This window comes from Suricata suricatta, chromosome 1 (genome assembly GCF_006229205.1).
Source record: "Suricata suricatta isolate VVHF042 chromosome 1, meerkat_22Aug2017_6uvM2_HiC, whole genome shotgun sequence".
Taxonomy (NCBI): domain Eukaryota; kingdom Metazoa; phylum Chordata; class Mammalia; order Carnivora; family Herpestidae; genus Suricata; species Suricata suricatta.
In genome coordinates this window covers 143,548,050-143,571,681 of record NC_043700.1, presented here as the reverse complement: position 1 = coordinate 143,571,681, position 23,632 = coordinate 143,548,050, and the positions used below count along the sequence as shown (strand labels likewise).

Genomic DNA, 23,632 nt, shown 5'->3' with positions numbered 1-23,632 from the left:
CGACACTGTAGGTATTATGAAATGGTTATATTTTTCTTAGTCCAGACAAAAATATGAAGCTCATTGTCTTGAATGAGATAGGCAAAACCTTCAAGAATCATTTAGTTTTTGAATAGGTATACTTATATAAAACAACATAAAATAATTTATACATAAAAATACAAAGGGCCAGATATTCCCTTAAATCCAAGAATTTGTACTCAAAAACACAAAGTAATAAAAATTTCATGCAAAAATTTGCTGGTAAAATATATGTACATAAATCTCAGAGTTTGGGGGGATAAAATTTGTTTTCCCTTAAGTTGAAAACTCTTAGTTTCTATATAGTAAGTAAAATTCAGAAAAATTTAATCTGAATAAACAATACACAAATTCATAAAGTATTGCTATTTTTAAAAAGTAATGTACTTCTACAAGACAATGCATACAAAAATGTATCTTACCAAGTCTCAGATTTAGTTATGCTGAAAATTAAGCTTTGTATCTTGGGTATATATGTGATTGTAGTACAACTGAGAAATTTACACTAAAATTTAATTATTCTCATACAGCAAATCCAAGCACATATGGAATTTATGTAGCACATGTGTGTGCACATGGGCATTAGAGCACTGCTATCCTTCAGTTACCAGGTAATGAATAAATCGGATCTTCTGTCAAACACTTTGTCCAATGCTACAGGTATACATACGTGTGTGTGTGTGTGTGTGTGTGTGCGCGCGCACGTGTGTGTACTGGGGAAAAATATTTTTGAGAACAGTGGCTATTTACATACAAGTAAGCAAGAATCCATAGCTGAATGTCTTCAGTAAATTAACATTAGTTAATATAGTGTGGTTAAGTATACAATAAAATATATTCTATATATATTTTATTTGTCTTTTAATAATCACTCAAACATACAGATTTATTGGATTCTAGATCTTGCTCTTTCCTTCTGTTTTATTCACTTCCTATAAGTGTGGACGTAACCAATCCAACATCTTCTTATAATCTCCATGCCCCTAACTGCAACTAACACTTCCAGATTTATTGGAAATGAAGAAGCTAACTCATATCTCAGTCAGAGGTAAAGAAATGATCTTATAAACTGGCTCGGCAATTGTATCATAGTTATCCACCCTTTTGAGGTTGCAAAGACTCTTATCAAATGGGCATTTTCTTAATAGTTACTAGACAATTATCTTATTTGATCCAAATCTGAGCAAATTTTTTTGACAAAATTTTTATCTTCCACAAAGCAGGGACATAATCAGAGCATTCTCACCAGGTGACTCGAGAAAGAAAAGAACAGTGGGGCACGAGTCAGCCAGCCTTCTGGTCCAATAGGCTAGCTGTCCTCAAAAGAACATAAACTGCTTCCTACCTAGAAATTCTAAAAGTGCATCACTGCTTTTCTAACATTAAACATAAATGATGGGTTTTTATACACATTCTTAAGAAAATTTTGAGCATTCTTAAATAAACAGGAACTAGAAGAAAAGGAATTTTCATATACAAAAAGGAAGAATGTTCAAAAGATTATTTTCAACAATGTTTTATGAAAGCAAATTACTGTATTTAAGGAAATAGTTATAAATCTTTTCAGAATATAATATGCAGTATATTGAAAAGTGTCCAATTCTGTATATTTATGAGTTGAATATGTGCTGAAGAGTCAAAAGTAAGTAAGTAGAACAGTAACAAAATCAATATGAATATTGATTTCCTGACCTTTTTTGGACCTTACAAAACAATTTTACATATTTGTACAAGTCTAAGTATTTCCACAAAGACTCTCATCAAGTTTTCTGTAATAGTCTAACACCAACACATTTTCAAATGGACAGCTCTGATTACTGAGTATCTCTTCTAACAATGGTCTGGTGAAAAATGGAAATATGTTTTGGCAGGGATACACATATTTTGTTTTCTTTATTGTTATGTTTAAAAATTTTTTTGAAGGTTGATTATGCTAGATTCAGTCTCAGGAAATACTTTCTACAAAAGTTCTTCTAGGGTCTCTACCTCTTATTTTTGTTCACAGTGAAAAATGTAGATGTGCAACACACATGTTAATGTATCTATTGATACAACATTCAGTCCAATTCACTTTAAATCAATACACACTATGATTAATAGAGTCAGGTTGAAATCATTCAGAAGCTGAAAATAAAAGCGTCATGTAAACGGATTGGTTACTTTTCTGAATGTTTTGTTTTCGAGAGTGTCTGCTTCATATCCATCACCCTGTTAGGAAAGAATTCTGGCTAAGTAGAATTATTAGTCTTATTCCTCAGTATCTACCAGGCACAGGCATAGACCTTCCCAAACGCTAAAACTGAAATGACTATAAGTATTTTTGAGACAAAATGAATCAGATTAAAAAAAACCTGTATCAGAAAAAATGTTTATATTAAAGACAGAATAAATAATACCAAGGTAATTATTACTCTTGTGAAGAGAGTATACCTGAAAAAGAGAAATTGTGTGCCTAAAAGTTAGCACTAACATGGACAAGGCAAGGCTTAAAAAAATCTCTTACACTGTGGTTATCTGCTGACTTATCCGCTTGCCTGATTTGTTTTGGGATGTGTTTAACAGCCAAATGGTCAGATCAAAGTAAAGAAGAGATCAGCTGCAAAAGTTCAAAATCACAGCTTCCTCTCTTACCTTCCACTGAGGAGGAAGCCAATAACCACTGCCAACAAAATAACTCCCACTGTCACAGACACAGCAATTATAGGAATCTGGCTTTGATCGCTGGAAGCTGCAACTGCTGATAGAAGACACAGAAAACGGAACCCGGGGTTAAAGAGATCATATGCATTCAAATAAAAGCTGCTTAATAGTTGGTAATCAATGCATGGTTTAAACAATTCACCCACACTTGGCCGAGATCCCCCCTAATATCTCTGCTCAATGGGGTGTAATTGAAAAGACATCTTTAGGAGAAAATATTTACTCTCCAAATGGAAATTTGAAAGAATCACTAAGTCACTGATTATTTCCTTCTTATCATCAAAAATGAATGTAATTGTTTGCATAGAACTTATCTAGGGATCTTAGGTTTGCAAGATAAAATGAAACTTAGTCCTTGGTAGCAAACACCTTAGTCTACACAGGAGGTGCGAAGTATCCAAGATTTGACGTTTTAGAGTTTGAATGTGGTTGTTCTCTAGAAAAAAAATCTTGACACCTCAATCAGGATTTTTTCTCATAGACATACGTTGAAGTTATGTTGTGGTTATGACTTCAGTAAAGCTAATATAATATTCTGAAAAAAAGTTTAAAAATAATCATTTCAAGCAGAATATAATCAGTGAGTATACCTTATATATAGGACTACTTTTTGAAAAATATTGACACATACTCTTAGAACTTTGAGAAGTCCGCAGTAAGATTAAATTCATTTGCATCATCTTTTATCCATCTAAATTCATGGAACTAGAAGAAATATATAATTTAACTGCACAATTACCATAATAACAGGAATATGGACATGATACGATAGTTGTATCTAATTAAGTATGGAGGTATTTCATTTATTCATTTAATGCAGTTGATAACTGCACTGCATTAAAATAAGAACCCTACAAGCAAAATTATTTTTACTAATGTTCTCAAGAAATCCTCAGTAAGATCCTTACCTTGCTATTGTTTAACAGCATAATCATTTTGATAAATTCAGAGTGGCATTAGTTAACCTTCGTAACAAATTTTAAGTCATCAAGAGTAATAACTACTATACTTTCCTTGTTTTGTTTCCTAGAAACCTTTGCCAGCTCCTGCTCCATCAATAGTTTCTATCCTTGTCACCTCTCCCTTGATTCTTTCAAACCAAAATTGACTGACTCTCTAACCACTTCTTGTACTTGATCTGCAGTTTCAACCCTTATAGACCAGTCTTCAGACCCAATATCACTAGTAACTTGTTCATGTATGAGAAGACTCTTCCTGATAGTCTAAATCTATGTTCTTACCCTCCTTTTTCTTGGATAATAATAGGTGCAGTTCAATGGTTCTTTATCTTGATTCCTCACCTTTATTCTCTGATATTGAGATCTATGGTACAGAATTTAAAACTGGCAAGGAGTATAAATGGGGTAGGGCAAAGCTACTTCCCTATCATTAGTAATTTTCCCGAAGATTTGCTTTGTTAGTATGTAAACTCAGATTATTTATAGCATTTCTCAGTTCTTTAATTTTCTTTTTGGCAAGAGGCAGTGTTTCTAGAAAACTTCATGCAGACATGGTCCATATGCATTCACTGTTATTTTTATTAGGCTCTAACTGCCATTCCAATTTACCTAACTCCAATATTAGAATCCTTCCTGTCTCTTCCAAGACCTGATTTTTTCAAAGATCTACATCCAGTAGAGATTTTCAGCCAATTATAGGCTACTCCCAAGCCTGAATGGATAATTCTTCTTAGTGGAAACAAATCCTTATACCCAAACTTACTGATATTGGTTTAAATTTGAAAACAGGTCCAACATTTACTAGGTATATAGGCTAAAGCAAAGTATTTAACTTTATTAAGGCTCATTTAATTAAGCACCAAATAGGGATATTTTTCCTGGATCATTATAATTCTGTTTAGAGATAATATTTAGCATAGTGCTTCAACTATTGACAGCCTTAAATAATTAGTAGGTATTATTTCTACATATTTTATCTCCTGCTTTATCATTCCTATTCTTTCCTATTCAGCATCTTAAGTTATCTGAAACCAGTTGTGTGTTTTTTTTATTTATTATGTATTATTATCTGAAAAATAACATTATTAAATTCCCTGTGCAACTTCTCTACTTCTGCCTTTGCATTCTATGCATGACGTTCTTGCTGAACACAAACAGTACTTTTCCATTTACTTTAGCATGCACGAAAATAAGGTATTTGCCTTTGTTGAACATAAATTTCAGCCTTGAGACTCTGTTTCCTCTTGGTTTCTAGAACAACAGATGAGGTGTTTTCCCTTTTTCCCCCACACTAAAGCACTACTTTACCAGTTCTGCTGGCTCCACCTTCTTTCCTTACATCTGCTACAGGAAGGATTCCTGATGGATGCTCCTAATCCTCCACGCTTCTCTCCAGAGTCTTCAATCCTTTCTGTCTTTCTCCCTTCTTACTCTCTCGACCTCTTATGGGTACTTTTTTGTTATGACATTGGTTAACTTTAAGCTCATGAGTCCCAAATTTATATTACCAACTCTTACTTCACTTCAAAGTATGACTCTATTTAAAAATAAAAACAAAAACAAAACAAAAAAAACCAGACTGCTCTTCTTTAATTTGGATTTATTTTTATGTACAAATAACATGTTTATACCACATCCACCCCCAAGGGCATTAGCAAAAACACATCAATAAATAAACACCATAAATCAAACCACAAATCAGATTAATTTGATCTTTTTTTCTTCTGGTTGCTTTTAACTATCACTGAATTTTTCTTAACTCTTATTTGCCCATTAATTACCAAATACTTTTGTGTTTCTTTTGTTCTTCCTCACAAATTCTATTTTTCCATCCAACACTCGCTATTTGATTAAGATCTTCTTAACTATGATTCACTGGTATTATAAGTGTTCCCTTTGCCTTCTATGTGCTCAAAACATAAAAGGCCAAATATAACACTTTGATCATGTTTCTCTGATCAAAGAGTTAATAAATTCCTACTACCTATGAAAAATAAATTCCCAAATTCTCCATCTAGCCTTCAAAAGTCCTTCTAAACAAATTCTAATGAATATTTCTGGTCTCCATGTGCCATTTTGGGAACTCTGAGTTATTGTTTAGAAGAAAGGAGGCATGATTAATCAGAGGTAGGGATAAATACTTTCTGGTTAACCAAAGTATTAATTTTGAGGAAAAAAGTACTGTCAAATGCTTTATTTTTAATAATTGACAAAATCTTATCTAATTTAACAGTTTGTTAAAATATGCACTTAGTTATGGGATATTATCTTGCAATAAAATATTTTTAATGCATACCAAAATTTTCAAATGATTAGTACATTTTATGAAAATATTTTGTTAGTAATATCAATTTACAACCATCCACATTTACATTATTTATATACCATTCACTTAAATCAGATATTTTTGTATAATAGACAGTTAAGTCAAAGGCCTATGAGGAAGAGTTTCAATAATACTTTTTCATTTTTTAAAAAATTTATAGTTTTTTCTAAGTTCTTTGATGGGCTTTAAGTATTTTATTATTTTAAATGTACTAAATATTTTGTGAGCTATTTCTAACAAAATGTAATTTGTCAAGATTTTATACTATTTATTCCTGTTTGCCCTGACAATATCTGTAATATCCCCAGTATATCAACTAACTTGAAAATATATAGAATTGATAAGGTAATGTCAATACCCTCACACATCTTCATTCTGTAGCATCAGGGAAAAAATTATAAACCCAGTATGATCCATGATTATTGCTTTAATATATGATTATGTTTTTTAATCTTTAAAGATACAAATTTCTAGTTACTCATATTTCCTATCTTTTTTAATCAGTGATGTAGTTTTGGGAGAATAATTGAGGAATTTTTTAGGAATGTTTAAAAGCAAATTTAGGGCTATGTAACACTACTATTAAAAGGATATTAGTTACAGACACTAATATTCGTTAGTAAATAATGTATTTTAATAACTATATACTTAAATTACCCTTGGAAATTTAAGGTAGTATATATTGAAAAGTCATGTTGTTTATCTCATTTTGTTTCTCATACTCCTGATTATAAATCTATATGATGTAGATATTTTCCACATTTTAGATATATATATATTTAGATAATCATTAATCTGAAAAGATTTGTTACAGCCAGATTATGAAGCTTTTGAAGGCCTAGCTGAAAATTTGGGTCTTTCTCCCACAGCTGTAACTACCTATCAATTTTCTTAATAAGATAATTTGATCAAAGCCATAATTTTTGATATGTAATATGAGCACACGTGAATTAATGGGGAGATTTAGAACAACCTGGGAGACAGAGAGGTACATGAAAAGACGGTAAACATCATGAGCCAATGGGGATTTCAAATTGAAACCATAATGAGATATCACTAGCCACCTGTCAAAAATGACTAAAGGAAAAATATAGTGACAACAGCAAAGGCTGATGAAGATGTGGAGAAATTGATCACTCATACATTGCTGCATTGCTGGTGGGACTGTAAAATAGTACAACCACTCTGGAAACTCATTTGGAAGTTTCCCACAAATTCAAAATTAAACATAAAATTGCATATAATACAGCAATTGTACTCTTGGGTATATATCCCAGGAAAATGAAAACTTAGGTTGATGTAAAAACACGTACACGAATACTCACAGCACCTTACTGATAACAGCAAAAATTGGTACCAGCCCAGCTGTCCTTCAACAGGTGAATTATTAAATAAATTGTGGCCCACACATACCAAAGAATATTACTCAACAGCAACAACAAAAAGGAACAAACTTGATGTACATAACAATTCATATGATTCTCCAGGAAATTATACTAAGTGAAAAAAGCCAATTCTAAACTAAAAGGTCACATACTATATGATTCCATTTATGGAATATTTCTGAAACATCAAAATTTTAGAATATTTAGAAATTAGTGGTTGTCAGTCATTAGTTATGGGACAGAAGCTGCTCCCAAAGGCAGTTGGTATAGTTATAATATGGCAACACAAAGGTGCTTTGACGATGGCACTGGGAAGTATCTTGACCATGGTATATATATGACCATGTTTGTATATCTACCATATATACACAATTGAACAAATTGTGTTGAACTTAATACACATACACACACATACACACACATTTATGTAATATATGCATAAAAAGGAGTACAAGGAAAGTAGAGTAAGATTGGAAGATTGCATCAATGTTAATATCCTAATTGCGATCTTATGCTATAATTTTGCAAAATGTTACCATTGGGAGAAACTGAAAAATTTGTACAAGAGTTCACTCTGCAGCATTCCTTACAATTGCATGTGAAACTACACTTATCTTAACAAAAAATTTCATTTAGAAAACAGAAGAACTTTATTTCAGCAATTTGGTTACACATATTTGAATCATGTAGGTAAAGAACTGGATAAAAGGAAGTAATGCTTTGGGAAAAAATTCATAAAAGAAGTACAAAAGTGTTGGCAAATGTTGGCAAGTGAGAGCTACAAAAGGTTCAGTGATAGTCTCAACGTTTCAAGACAGCTTATGTTAAAAGAAATCAGAAAAAAAGAGCTAATGTGGTTGGCTGGATGGCTTCATTCACGCTAGGTTTATTTGCTGGTGTGTTTTATCATTGCTGTCGGGAAAAAGGGATGATATACAGAGCCAATTTTAAAGATTTATTTGTATGCATAACAAAATTAAAAGAGTGGATACTATGACATTTATAAAATATAAACTAAAGCTTGACAGAGAAAGAATAGTTTAAAATTTTCCACCCAATCCTCATTTTGAATAGCATATCTAAAATAAAGATTTTTGTATTCCTGTTTTTAAGTTTGCATTTAAATTTAGGACTTTATTAAAGACATATTTGATAATGTATATGAAAAATAAAAGCTCATCATAAAATTTTATGACCCATGTATAATATAAATTAATTATAAATTTTAAAAATTATTCAATGAATAATATCATGCATCATTATTATTAATTGAGTACCAAATTAGAAAAGTCTTTCTCCAATGAGAAAAAATGAAATCATGCCATTAGTGGCAATGTGGATGGATCTGGAAGGTATTATGCTGAGTGAAATACATTAGTCAGAGAAGGACAGATATCATATGTTTTCAGTCATATGTGGAACTTGAGAAACTGAATAGAAGACCATGGGGGAAGGGATAAGGGGGGGGGAACCTAGATACAAACAGAGAGGGACAGAGGCAAACCATAAGAGACTCTTAAATACTGAGAACAAACAGAGTTGATGGGGGTGGAGGAGAGGGGAAAATGGGTGATAGGGATGGAGGAGGGCACTCGTTGGGATGAGCACTAGGTGTTATATGTAAGCCTGTTTGACAATAATTTATATTCATAAAAAGAGAAAAGTCTTCTTAAAGTGTATGTTCAAGATAATAATTTTTAGATAACGTTGTCTTAACATACCTGAATGAGAAGATAGTATTCCCTTATAATGGTGACTCATTAAAGCCAGTATTCTTAACTGTGACCCACCAAATTAAAGTACACACACACACATACACACACACACACAAATTTGATATTTCACAATATTCCTGGTGTTATTTTTTTTAACAAAACTTTTATTTATCTTCTTCTAATCCTACTTTTCATGTGTGCTTTAGGAAAAGTAATCCAAATATTTTGATTGACATTAAAGAGAGAAATGTTTTATTCTATTTTATTTGGGGAAAAAATGGCACAAAGGTTTTCCAGAAACATTTCTAGATCCTTCACACAGGGATACAGCCAGAGCCGCTGATTTTTAAAAACAATCAGATTGGTTGCTGAGGGCACCATTTTCTTGCCAAACTGACAAATGCTCCCTGTAGAATTTTCATAGAAAGACTAAGCCTGGTAGCATTGTTCAATAAAACAAGTAAAAATAAATGCAATAATTCAATAAAGAATGGCAGCTGTGGAAGGAAAGTCTTTAGAAGCAAGGTTTAAACATTTCTTAAGGATCTCCTGATGTTTCATCTCCCAGTAGACTAAATGTGATGAGAAGCAGGGACCGATGTGTTAACCTACTAACCTACCATAATGGCGTGACAGACGCTTCCTACCTGAACGGGTCAAGCCTGGGAGAGAGAGAGGAGCAGGAGACTGACAGAAGGCCCGGAGAGAGTATTGATCCACTGACTGCTTTCTGGTAACCATTACAGAGACATGAGTTGACAGTAATTAAAATGACTTACACACTGGGATGGTTTCAAACTCAAATCTTCGACTGAAGACACCATAGCCTGCTGCTGTGCGAGCTCGAATTTGGAAGACATACACTGAAGCTGGCTTCAAGCCCTCGGCAGTTACAGTCGTCTCTTTAGATTTGATAATTGTATAGCTGGTTTCTTGGTCCTTAGATTACATACAATAAAAAAGTCAACATGTGAATTACTAATGACAACAAAACTTAGAATCATAAATCAGAAAATAAATCAGAAACTAATAGACTTGCTATTAGTATACACACAATCTTAGAAAACAAATTACATCCTAGGTCTGCTATCTACATAATATCTAAAAGTGTTTTCTAGAACCCAGAATTGGTAACATGTTCTCCACTCATCCACCTTACTTGTCTTTGGCAGAAATAAATTTGCAAACTTTTAAATATGATTTTCATGGGATAAATTTTTTTAACATTTTTTTGAGAGAGAGAAAGAGAGAGAGAGAGAGTGAAGGGAAAGGGCAGAGAGAGAATCCCAAGCAAGCTCCACTCTGTTATCACAGACCCTGATATGGGGCTCAAACTCACAAATCATGAGATCATGACCTGACCCGAAATCGAGAGTCTCATCACTTAACCAACAGAGCTGCCCAGGCATCCCTGCAGGAGATCAATTATTTTACAGACTCTATTTTAGTATTGGTATTTGTATGGTTATTTTTCTTATAAATATCTTATGGAAGCACCTTTAACATGCTGCCTATTCATGGAGTAAGGTAACAATGCCTCATATATCACCTGGTAAGACTTATGCTTTATATCTTTGGTGACTTTATTTCTAGTTATATTTAGGGCTGGAGAGAAGGAATGAGTACTTTGCTGGAGAAATTTAATTTTAATTCATTAGGTTCAAATAGATTACTAAAGAAAAACTGCAAATAAACTTTTTAAAATTTTTTTTAAACTTTCTATTTTTTTACATTTATGTGTTTGAGCTGGGTGAGTTAGTTAATAAAGATGAAGTAAAAACAAAATTACTGTAAAGATAGTTTTGGAAAATGAAACAAATAGGAACTTCCTATTTTGACTGCTATCCAAGTCTAGACTAACCATCCATAACTTCTTATCTCTGAGGTTAACACACTGAATAGAAAATCTTAGGCTGACAAAGATCTAAACACACAAAGTTCCTGTTTTAAACTTTCTTCTCCCTTATATTTTGCTGTGTGAAATCTTGGCTAACATTGTTTTTGCTGATGGTGTTTCTACACTTACTACATTTCTGATAGATATTAAAGAATGAATTCATGATAGATAATGGTTAGAGATTCTTCCCTCTGTAGGAATTGCTCTTTACTTACAGTATCTTGATTGATGACTGTAAACCATCATTTTAAAGATATTTCAGAGAATTCATTTTAAATCTAATGGGAATACATGTAGAGGATTTGTTTTTCTAAAATGATAAAAGAATTGAAAACAAGAAAATAACAATTCCTTCTCAAGCCCTCTAATAGGGAATATGGTTATTATTTAGTCTTCATAACACTATTAAAATGCAAAATAAATGCAAACCATGCTTGCATGTTGAATGTAACTTCAACTTCCCATGAAATTTACAATCAATAGCAGCATGCCATGTTGTGACTTTAGTGTGGACCCTGAAATCACGTGCTAACCTACAAGTTCATGTTTATTTTTGTCCTCAGTTTCCTTATATGTAAAATTGGGATAGAAATTGGTGCCTAGATATCTCATAGAGATAGTATAAGAATAAAATAAGTAATGTATGTGAAAATACAAGTGTTAACGTAACATAAAGTATATTTTTGATTGCCATTATTATTTAATTTTTTTCTGTCTAATTTGACACATCAAAGTCTACAGTAATCATGTTCTATACTGCCACTAGTGCAATATAAAATATGCCACCTAGGGGCGCCTGGGTGGCTCAGTCGGTTAAGCATCCAGCTCAGGTGTATGATCTCAAGGTTCGTGGGTTCGAGCCCCGTGTCGGGCTCTGTGCTGACAGCTAGCTCAGAGCCTGAAGTCTGCTTCAGATTCTGTGTCTCCCTCTCTCTCCGACCCTCCCCTGCTCGTGCTGTCTCTCTCTGTCTCTCAAAAAATAAATAAAATACATAAAAAATAAAATAAATAAAACAAAATATGCAACCTATTAACATTTATTTGTTTTAAAGCAGGCTTACCATTACTCATTTAATATAGTCAAATATATATAACATCTTAGAGTTAAATGTATCCAAATTTCTATCTAAATAGGGATGTTCTAATTTCTTTTTTTAATGTTTATTTGTTTTTAGAGAGAGAGTGTGTGTGTGTGTGAGAGTGGGAGAGGGTAGAGAAAGAGGGAAACACAGAATTCGAAACAAGCTCCAGGCTCTGAGCTGTCAGCACAGACAGAGCCTGACTCAAGGCGTGAACTCATGAACCATGAGATTATGATGTGAGGGGGAGTTGGATGCTTACCCAGCTGAGCCACCCAGGTGCCCGAGATATTCTAAAATCTAATGCAAACAGGCTTTCAGATTCATTCTATGCAAACATTATTTTTTCAATGCACAGATTAATTTAATTGCCAAATCTTTATGGTACAGGAAATATTATTACAGTTTTGCAAAGAATTTAAGGTAGGGTCATGAAAGCCTATAAGTTTTACTTATTGATGTAAGTCATTTTCTTTATTCCCAAAGATTCACTGACTCTCCTATACCAGCTATTGCCCCTTCTCTATGCTAGGGGGAAAAAAAAGTAAAAAAGCAGACAATTTCTTGAGGTGTTCCTTCCAGAAGAGGTAAATGGTTTCTAGAAACTATTGCAGTTCCTGATATTCTCTGGCTGCTCAAGCTTATGACTGAATAGACAAGAATTATATTCAATAAGATTAGTGAGAATTTCAGTGAAAAATGTTATTTGCATTTTGTTTAAAGATAAGCTACTATAAAAATCTAGACAAAACCAAAGTTTCTGGTATATCTGTTATAATTATGATTTTTACATAAAATATTAACATTAATTGGGGCACCTGGGTGGCTCAGTCAGTTAAGTGTCCAACTCTTCAGCTCAGGTCACGAGCTCATAGTTGTTGAGTTTGAGCCCCGCGTTGCGCTCCGTGCTGAGAGCAAGAAGCTTGTTTGGGATTTTCTTTCTCCCTCTTTCTGTGCTTCCCCTGCTTGTGTGTGCTTTCTCTCCCCTCTCCTCAAAATAAACAAAAAAAACTTAAAAAAAAATTATGTAAAGAAAGAAGGGTTTGGTTTTATAAATGAGCATAGGAATGTCAGTGTTAGAATTCAAGACACGCTGTTGTCTACGAAGTGTGTAAATATGGATAAACTCAACCTCACTGTGAGCACGTAGATATAGAGATAGAGCTGATGCACATGGCACCCAACACAATCTCCATAACATAACAGTTTCTAAGTAAATTTAACTTGACTCTGTACCATGATGGCAAACTTAATAAACAGAAAAAAAAGTAGAACATTCTTGTAAATTCCTAACTATTGAGAAGCACCGGGTGGCTCAGCCAGTTAAGCATCGACTTTGGGTCAGGACATGATCTTGGGGTTCATCAGTTTGAGCTCACATCAGGCTCTGTGCTTAGAGCCTGAAGCCTGCTTCAGATTCTGTATCTCCCTCTTTCTGGGTCCCTCTCTCTCTCTCGCTCTCACTCTCTCTCTCTCAAAAAAAATATAAACCCCTAACTACTGGAGTCAGAATTAATATGTTTTGTAAAATTATTATAATTTGATATTTTTGCTAAAAAGGGGGGAAATCTCATTACAAGGAAACTGGAATGCTGTTCCTTGAAATAATGCATGATCTAATATCAATAAACACAAAATGGTACCACATTTATATATTAACATTATGTATATTTCATTGGCTCCTTATCTGAGTTGTAGTTGTACTTTGTCTCTCTTATAGTCAAATGCTATATAATCAGATGGACTCACCAAAGCATATATAAGGGATTGAAACCAAAAATGCACATTTTGAACTACCTAAGTAGCTTCCAAAATTTGCTTCTGTCCACTCCTTTTAGTCACTGATGTACTATAATTTCCTTGATATCACAAACCCAATATACACGTCTGCATCATCCTCGGCTATCAGGCTGCCAGATCCTGGTCAGGGCAATAGCTTTTGCTGCCTTCATACTCCTGCTGAGCAAATGAGCTACATTCCCCAGCTGCTTAGCAAACACTGCTCACATGCAGTGAGGGGAGGGCCTCGGCAGAAGGAGCCAGCTGGCAAACACCCTGCCACGGGGCAGCTTCCCTGTGCCTCTGCCTTTAATTAAGAGATGGCAACGGGCCCATCACCATGCAGGAGCAGAGAGGCCCAGTGACCTCTATTAGAGCAGGGCAATCGCCGGCAGAAATGCCAGCTGGCAAATGCATGAGCCCTGGAAAGCTCTGCCACCTGTGTCTGGCCAAGAGCCATCCAATAAAATGGCGATGTCATTCTGAAGGTTCAAAATGAGCTCTGGAAACCTATCAGGACCCCCACCTCAATACATGCTATAAAACCTCATTATTCTTTTTTTTCTTCTCAAAGTATTAAAAAACTTTCACGTATTTTATTAGTATGCTCAATAATTTTGCTTGACAGAAATTTCTGGGAATTAATATTTTCACTGTAAAACGGAAAACACTGACCAAAAGAAGTTAATAACTACCCCCAAATAATATATTATATAATGGTTTCACTGCTTTTAACAAATGTAAATGGAAAACTTTTTATTCATTTACTGAGACTATATATAGAAATATTTTTGCCAAATTATTTTTTCTTACATTGAGTTACACAGATAAAAGAATATATTAATGCAGCATTAAATAGAAAATATTAAGTATAAAACTAAGTTTTCATGAATTTGGTTAATTTAAAAAATTGAACTATAAAGAAAATAATGCCACAACATGTATACAACTTATTAGAAGGAATATAAAGAGAAAAAGACTTCCCCACCACTTGGTTGAGAAACACTATTTTAACACAAGCAGTAGCTTAAGAAAAAGAAGAAAAAAATTATAAATCCTTGCTTTAATGAGCATTACATATAGGAGACATGCATATGCTGAGGAACAATAGTAGAAACAATAAAAGATTACTTAAAAAGAGAAAAAGTAGGATAATTTCATTAAAAGCAATAAAGAAAACTAGACCTTGGTCCAGCTAGTTGCTTCAGGGGAAGAAAAGCTATAAAGAAAAATAATGACTTGTCAAATTTTAGTCTTCTTGGTGTTGAACTTGATTTCATCTAAGATGTATATTCAAATATAGAGTTTTGGTGCATAGCTATTTTTAAATTTTTTAATATCCCTTTTATGTATTTTTTTTTTTTTTTTTTTTTTTGTAATGAAGGCTCTAAGCCCAGTGCGGGGCTTGAACTCAGGACCCTGAGATCAAGAGTGGCTGCTCCACTGACTGAGCCAGCCAGCACCCGTGTGGGATGTTTATGTTTAAATGCCATTATGCATTTCAACACCTTTTTTAAAATCAATTTCAGTAACAATAAAAATTTGAAACCAAATATTTACAAAAAAATTCAGTCTATGTATTCAGCTTTGCTTTAGTATACCATATTAAAATTTACAAAAAAAATAAACAAGGGAAGTAAACCTTAACTTAACAAACTATTTTTGGATAAAGCATGCATTCAAATTGTAGACCTCTAGAATTTACAATGCAGTTTGGACTACTACCCCCAGAGAAGCAGGAATCAGTGAGGATTATTAACGTAACGATTTTACTTGATTTACCTTATTGTTTTTTATAATAGTATAAATGATACCCCAACACAATTTTTTAAAGATTTTATTTTCAATAATCTCTACACCCCATGTGGGGCTTGAGCTCACAAACTCAATCAAGAGTCACCTGTTCCATCGACTGAGCCAGCCAGGTGCCCCTATCCCAACATCATTTTGTCTCACAGGTTCTCTTTGATGATCACATATTTGAGGATATGTCTTTTTTTTTATGAAGTAGAGGTATCTTCATTTCTGTTCTGTAATGATCTGATAGTTATTTGTAATGTTGCCATCAAGTCATTCCTAGAAGGATAACTACATCAAAAGTAATTGTTTATTCACCTATTTATAAAATCCGTATAAGAACATTGTATAGGCTTTCAAAACCTAGGAAGGATATGTAGACTGCCCTTTTGTCTCCCTTTCTCCCCCACTGTTGTTTTACCCTCTGTCATTATCTTTATAAGGTAATTGTTAAACCAATGAGTGAAATAAGCAATAAAACTCTTCATAATGTTAGGCATTAATTTAATGTATTTCATAGTATTTACCTACACTCTTCCATCTACACATATACACAGAATGTCAAATATTTAAGTAACTTTTCATTCGTAAAACATAAGTATTTTTCCTGATAGTTCTGCATTAGTACAAGGAGGACTACTTATTCCCTTTCTCTTTTTCAGTGTCCTCGTGTGAGTGATTTCTTTGGGATTGCCAAGTCCGTTTTTAACTTCTTCCTACCCTCTTCACTATCACTCTAGTGATGGCTCCTTGAGTCTAAGGAAAGTAATTGAGTAAGTATGGTGGAGTTCTTTCCTTTTCTTTTGGGATCTGCATCTCTGCATATGTTTGTAATCTTTTCTACTTCTATTTTCATAAGATACATACGCTGAGTCAGAGTTTCCGCCCCATCAGCGAGAGTCTGGTTTGAGCACACTTCTCTATCCCTTCTACTAGAAGTCAGGTTGTTTTAAGGAGTGTTTGTCATTCAGATCCAGACTCATAAAAATCAAAGTAAAATGGGGTAGGAAGTGTGGGAAGACCCACAGTGACTACATATTCAAGCTATATAGTAGAGTTCTGCTCTAGACATTTAAATTCACCTTTATTTTCCATTTTTACTATTTATTTATCAATAGCTCATTAGGTTGTGGATTCAGGAAAGAGGAAAAGGGATAATTATTGCCTTTAGATCTCACAACAATTGTGGCAAAACTTGTAAGAGTGGGCCTAAAAGATAACTCAGCAAAGAAATAATTGAGAAATTAAAGGGAATGTGAAGCATACAATTCTGATTTTGTGCCCTCAAATTTTAAGAGATTCTTTATTGAAGTTTTTTTTAATGTTTTATTTATTTTTTTGAGAGAGAGAGAGAGAGAGAGAGAGACAGCATGAGAAGGGAGGGTCAGAGACAGACGGACACACAGAATCTGAAGACAGACTCCAGGCTCTGAGCTAGCGGTCAGCACAGAGCCTGATGCAGGGCTCAAACCCATGAATATGAGATCATGACCTGAGCAGAAGCCGGATGCTCAATCAACTGAGCCACCGAAGTGCCCCAGTACCTTCGAATTTTAAAATAAGGTTTATAATACAGTATTCAATTTTTATATGGATTTTAAAAATTATACTTTATATTCATATCTTATCTACCCATATCTCCTTAAGAGCATAGGTATTATGCAGGATTAATAGTCAAAACCTTATGTGTTTTTCCTTGTCATACATGGCAGTCACTACTGCAGAACTTAAGTGTTTGCAACACTTTCAAAATGTCCAATGACTTCATTTTTTAATACTGTGGTACCTAGTTAAGCTGATATTAGACTATATGGTAGTAGTCTGCAGTATAAACTTATTGGTGGAAGTGAAACACCAATAGAATGCTTCTTGTACACTTCTAGCCTCCAAAATCATGTCATTGATTTATACATAAAGTTGCAATATGCTTTTCTAAAATTTTGGTAATTGCAGTTGCTAAAATGAAATGAATAAGGAGGAGGAGGAAGGAGAAAAGGAAGGGTAAGGGGGAAGGAGGATGGGAAAGGGAAGGGGAAAAGGGAGGAGGAAGACAGGAAGGAAAAGGAGGAGAGGGAGAAGGAGAAGAAGAAAGGACATTGTTTATTCTGAGTCTCACCTTCTCAAAATATTTAATTTCATACTCCAGGATGATTCCATTGGGACGATCTGGCTCTTGCCAAGACAAAGAGATACTGTTTTTTGCAATCTTCCCCTTTTTCACATTGGTGACCGGAGAGGGGGCTGCAAAACAGTATAAATAAAGAATGGCATGATTAACAGAGTCCTAAAGTTACAATGTAGTACAATGCATAATGGCATTCATAGTATATAGTATAATTACTACATTAACAATTTAGCAAAAAACTGAAAAAACAATTTAATTTTCTTTTAATCTGAAAACCATTTTACATTATCTATGTAATAAAAACTTCCACAGATTGTAAAATGTGTTACGAATGTAAATCAAATTTCTTAAGAATTTTGTTCAAATGATAGTCACATAGAATCTTAAGTCTAGATTTTTCTATAAAGTTTAGAAACATAAATGAACTATCTTACTTTTCTTAGGAATAAGATGTTTTTGATGACCTTATATATTTTGCATGTTTCTAAAATTTATTGGCTCTGTATAATATATTCCATTATGCTTATCTGTATTACCATATTTTCACAACATTAAAAATCTTTGTAATTTTTTAATAAGGGTCCTATAATCCTTGATAAAATTATATGTTAAATATAGTGGGTGTTGCCATCAAACACATGTTATAAAACTTGTAGTGTTTCTCAAAAACAGTAGAAGAAAGGAGCCCCTGGGCGGCTCAGTTCCTAAAGCGTCCAACTTCGGCTCAGGTCATGATCTCATGGTTCGTGGGTTCGAGCCCCACATCAGACTCTGTGCTGACAGCTAGCTCAGAGCCTGGAGCCTGTCTTTGGATTTTGTGTCTCCCTTTCTCTCTGACCCTCCCCTGCTCACACTGACTCTCTCACTCTCTCAAAAATAAATAAAAAACATTAAAAAAACAATAGAAGATAAAATAAACATTTTCCTAATATGAAATTTTTTCCTCTAAGATAAAGAAGAAGCAAAGGATGCCTACCTCTACAACTTTTATTAAATATAATATTAGAAGTCCTAGGTATAGCAATTAGGCAGGAAAAAGAAATAAAATACATTCAAATTGGAAAAAAAGTAGAAGTGTCATTATTTGCAGATGACATGATACTACATATAGAAAAAGCTAAAGACTCTACCAAAAATGCTGTCAAACTAAAATTAGTTTAGTCAAGTGGCAGTATATAAAATGAGTACACAGAAATCTTTATGTTTCTATATACTAGTAATGAGCTATTAGAAAGGGAGATTAAAAGAACAATCATGTCTACAATTACATTTAAAAAAGATAAAATATGAAAGAATAAAACTAATCAAAGAGGTGAAAGGTCTGTATTCTGAAAACTGTAAGACACTGATGAAAGAAATTGAAAACATAACATAATTTGAATGATATGCTATGCTCATAGATTGGAGAAACTAATATTGTTAAAATGTCCATACCACCAATAGCAATCTACAGATTCAATGCAATCCCTATCAAAATATGAATGACATTTTCATAGAATTATAACAAGTAATCCTAAAATGCATAGACAATCACAAAAGCCATCAAATGGCCAAAGCAATAACAAAACTGGGAGTATCATACTTCTTGATTTCAAACTATACTACAAAAATATAGTGATCAAATGTTATGATACTCGAACAAAAATAGATATATAGATCTATGGAACAGAATAGAAAGTCCACTCATACATGGCCATTTTTTTTTTTTTTACAAATGAAGAAAGGACATACAATGGAGAAAGGATATTTTCAATAAATGGTGTTCAGAAACCTGTATACCCATATGTGAAAGGATGAAGCTGAACCATTATCTTATGCCATTCACAAAAAATAACTACAAATGCATTAAAGACATGAATATAACATTTGAAACCATAGAACTCATAGAAGAAAACATAGACATTGTTCTTGGTGATATTTTTTAGATATTTTTACCTCATCAGGCAAAAGCACAAAAGCAAAATTTTTAATTTTTTAAAGTTGTTTATTTTTTAGAGAGAGAGACAGAACACAAGAAGAGGAGGGGCCAAGAGAGAGGGAGACAGAATCCAAAGCAGTCTCCCAGCCCTGAGCTGTCAGCACAGAGCCTGACACGGCGCTCAAGCTCATGAACCATGAGATCATGACCTGAGCCAAAGCCAGATGCTTAACCAACTGAGCCACGTAGGTGCTCCCAAAAGCAATTAAAAAACAATAATGGGACTACGATGCCCCTGGATAGTTCAGTTAGTGGAGTCCGACCCTTGATCTCAGCTCAGGTCATGATCTCATGGCAAATGGGTTTGAGCTCTGGATCCAGATCTGCATCGATAGTAGGGGGCCTGCTTGGGATTCTGTCTCCCTCTCTCTGCCCCTTCTCCCCACCTCTGTCTCTCAAAATAAATAAATAAACTTAAAAATAATGAGACTACATCAAACTACCTTTGCACAGTAAACCTTTGCACCTGATTAAAAGGTATATCCAAAATATATAAAGAACTCACACAGCTTAATAACAAAAGGCATAACCTGATTAAAACAAAAATGGATAGAAGACCTGAATAAATGCATTTCCAAGAAGACACAGAGATAGCCAATAGGCACATTAAAAGATGCTCAACATCACTAATCATCACAAAAGTGCACATCAAAACCTCAATGAGATACCACTTCACACTTGCCAGGATGGCCATTATCAAAAGGACAAGAAATAGCAAGTTTTGGCAAATGATGTGGGAAAAGGGATCCCTCATATATTGTTGGTGGATATACTGGTATAGCTGCTATGAAAACAATATGGAGATTCCTCCAAAATTCAAAATAAAACTTCCAAAAAGTCTAGCAATTCCTCTTCTGGGTATTTATCCAAAAAAAAAAAAGGGTGAAAACACTAATTTGAAAAGATCTCTCTGTTCATTGCAGCTTAATTTACAATAACCAAGATAAGGAAGCAACCTAAGGATCCATCAGTAGATGAATAGATATAAAAAATGTTATATATTTACTTATGTGATATATATATGTCACATGTATATGTATCATATATATATAGCATATGCCTGGTATATGTGTGTGTGTGTGTGTGTGTGTGTGTATACACACATGGGATATTACTCAGCCATAAGAAAATGAAAGCTTTGTGACAACGTGGATGGACCTAAAGGGTAGTATACTAAGTGAAATAAGTCTGACAGAGAAAGACAAATACTGTATGATTTCAGTTAAGTCTGGAGTTTAAAAAAACAAAACAAACTTACCAAAAAAAAAAAAAAACAAGCCAGAAACAGACTAAATGATACAGAGAATAACGTAGTGGTTGTCAAAGAGCTGAGAGACAGGGAAATAGGTGAAAGAGGTGAAGAGGACTAAGAGGTGTCAAGTTCCAGTTATAAAATGAGTAAGTCGTGGGATGCAATGTATGGCATAGGGAATATAATCAATAATATTGTAATGATTTTGTATAGTGAAGGTAACTTGACCTATTGTGGTGATCATTTCATAATGTATAAAAAATATTGATTCACTATCTTGTGCACTTGAAACTAATATAATATTGTATGTCTAATAAACAAATATTTTATTAGAAATCATAGTTACTTCTATGTTAATTGCTATCTGTTAGCACCTTTTCTAATGAAAATAGAAAAACATATGTATGCTATTTTAGATGTGTCTGGATTCCAATTATATGGATATTTGATTTAACATCCATTTGTCAATCTATAGATATTTATATAGATTGTGGGTGTGAAAATACAAATATGTGATGGTTAATATTTTTCTCAATGTAGATGACCATTATTTTTGCAGTGTTTAGCTTTGATAAGACACAGGAAAGACCATCATGGACTAATGAGTGGTGTGTGTGTGTGTGTGTGTGTGTAGAGAGAATATTAAAATACAATTTATGTTATGTATTATATATTATATATATTATATGTATAATGCACATAACGTAGAAAAGATACCAGCCATAGGGAATAGTGTGTAGCCAGAGTCACAGCCTTAAGTCCGAACAATATCAAATATCTGGTGAGATTAAATTATATATAAATATATGTAATTTACATATTAGATATATAATGTAGATATATTTGTATATATAAAGTAGATATATCTCTTTCTATATAAATATATATCATTTGCTCACTCAAGAGTAAGAGACACATCCAGAGCTGCATACAAGGACCCACATCTTCTGCACGCCTGTATATTTTCTTACTTCATCTCCTGCTGGCTCTGTCTGGCTTTCTGTTCTTAGGGCACGTCAGACACACTTCTGTCTAAAGACTTGGTATTCTAGCCTCAGAAGTGCTTCTCACCCTGACTTCTAGAGGGTTCTTTCCCTCTCCTGTGGGTTCCTCCCTGAGACCTTGTCTATTCACTCTATGATTTGAGTAACCAATTCTCACTCTTGTCCCTTTCTCCTCACCATGCCCTCTGTTCCTTCAGGGTTTTCTTTTCTTCCTTCACTCTTGCACTTGCACCACCTGATATACATATATGAATTACAGATTTGCTTTCTTCAATTCCCTCAAGTAGAATGTAATTTTTATGAGGACAGAGATATTGTTTATTTTATTCACTGCTGAATTCCTAGACCCAGGACAATGCCTGAGATAGAGCAAAGTCTAATATACATGTATGGAATGAATGATTGATAAAATCAAAGTGATATATATAAAACATTTTAACATTATTTTATTATGTCAACAAAATCAACTATGAAACTCAATGGTGAAGTATGTCTTTTATAGACATAAATAAATAGAAACAGATACAATCTGTAGGAAAGAAAAGTTAGTTAACTGATGTTTTATATACTTATAATAGGGTGATAATGACTTTGTATTTGAATGTGTAATTTTTTTATGCTTATAAACACAGAGCTTCGTGATATTCAGCTTCAGAGTGTTCATATATTTAACTTTATCTTGTTTTCTCAAACATGTCCAGTTCCTCAGAGTTTTCTGCAACTGAAGGACAGGCAGTGTGAATATAAAACCAAAATTCTCTAAAGGTACCTTTGAAATTACAGTTTGTTTACTTCTATGGTAATTGTAATTGACAGGTAGTTCTCACAGTCATATTTTGGCCTACATTCAAAGTCCTTATTGATTTCTTAATGAAAGAAAGTCATGCCATAGTTGGCACTATGGAAGAAACATCCAGAAGACATGGAAACAAGAAAGAGTAAGCCATGGACTCTGTAGTTTATCGCAGTGTTTGTAGCCAAGTAGCAAATATACAGAAGTACAAACAGTAGCAAGTTGATGCTTTTGCCCCTTTTCTATTCATAAGTTGAATTTGATATGTATGCTCCATTAAGGTTGAAATTAATTTGGTTAACTACTATAAAAAATTACCAGAAAATTAATCTAATATATGTTGAATGGTTGCATGGATGAATGAATGGGAAATACATACATCATCATGAATCATTCAAAACTGAGTTTGTCATAAGTGCATATGTTAAGATCTTATGACTTAGGGATTTGTGTTTTATTTTAAAACTTAACCAATTTTTAAAAAAAATAATGAGCCCTTTTAAAGTGAAGTTATCAATTAAATATTAACATAGATATAACCAGCCTAAAGTGGAATCCTTTGTTATTTACTTCCATAAAAGTTAAATAGAAATTGTATAGCTTTCAAAGACAACTTGATTTAAAAAATATAATTGTTGGGGTGACTGGGTGGTTCAGTTGGTTGAGTGACCAGCTTTGGCTCAGGTTACGATCTCACAGTTCCTGGGTTCAAGCCCCATATCAAGCTCTGTGCTAACAGCTAGCTCAGAGCCTGGAGACTGTCTTCAGATTCTGTGTGTCCCTCTGTCTCTGACCCTCCCCTGCTCACACTATCTCTCTCTC

At 33.6% G+C, this 23,632-nt stretch overlaps 1 protein-coding gene across 1 annotated transcript in view; it reads right to left on the bottom strand.

Annotated features, from left to right (window-relative positions):
- EPHA5 (EPH receptor A5) overlaps positions 1-23,632 on the bottom strand; it is a 302,370-nt gene that overhangs the window by 75,287 nt on the left and 203,451 nt on the right. The window contains exons 5-7 of the mRNA XM_029945331.1: positions 17,775-17,899; positions 9,886-10,045; positions 2,653-2,755 (exon numbers count right to left, since the gene is read on the bottom strand). Coding sequence (XP_029801191.1) covers positions 2,653-2,755; positions 9,886-10,045; positions 17,775-17,899 — 388 coding nt within the window. The remainder of the gene's footprint in view (positions 1-2,652; positions 2,756-9,885; positions 10,046-17,774; positions 17,900-23,632) is intronic.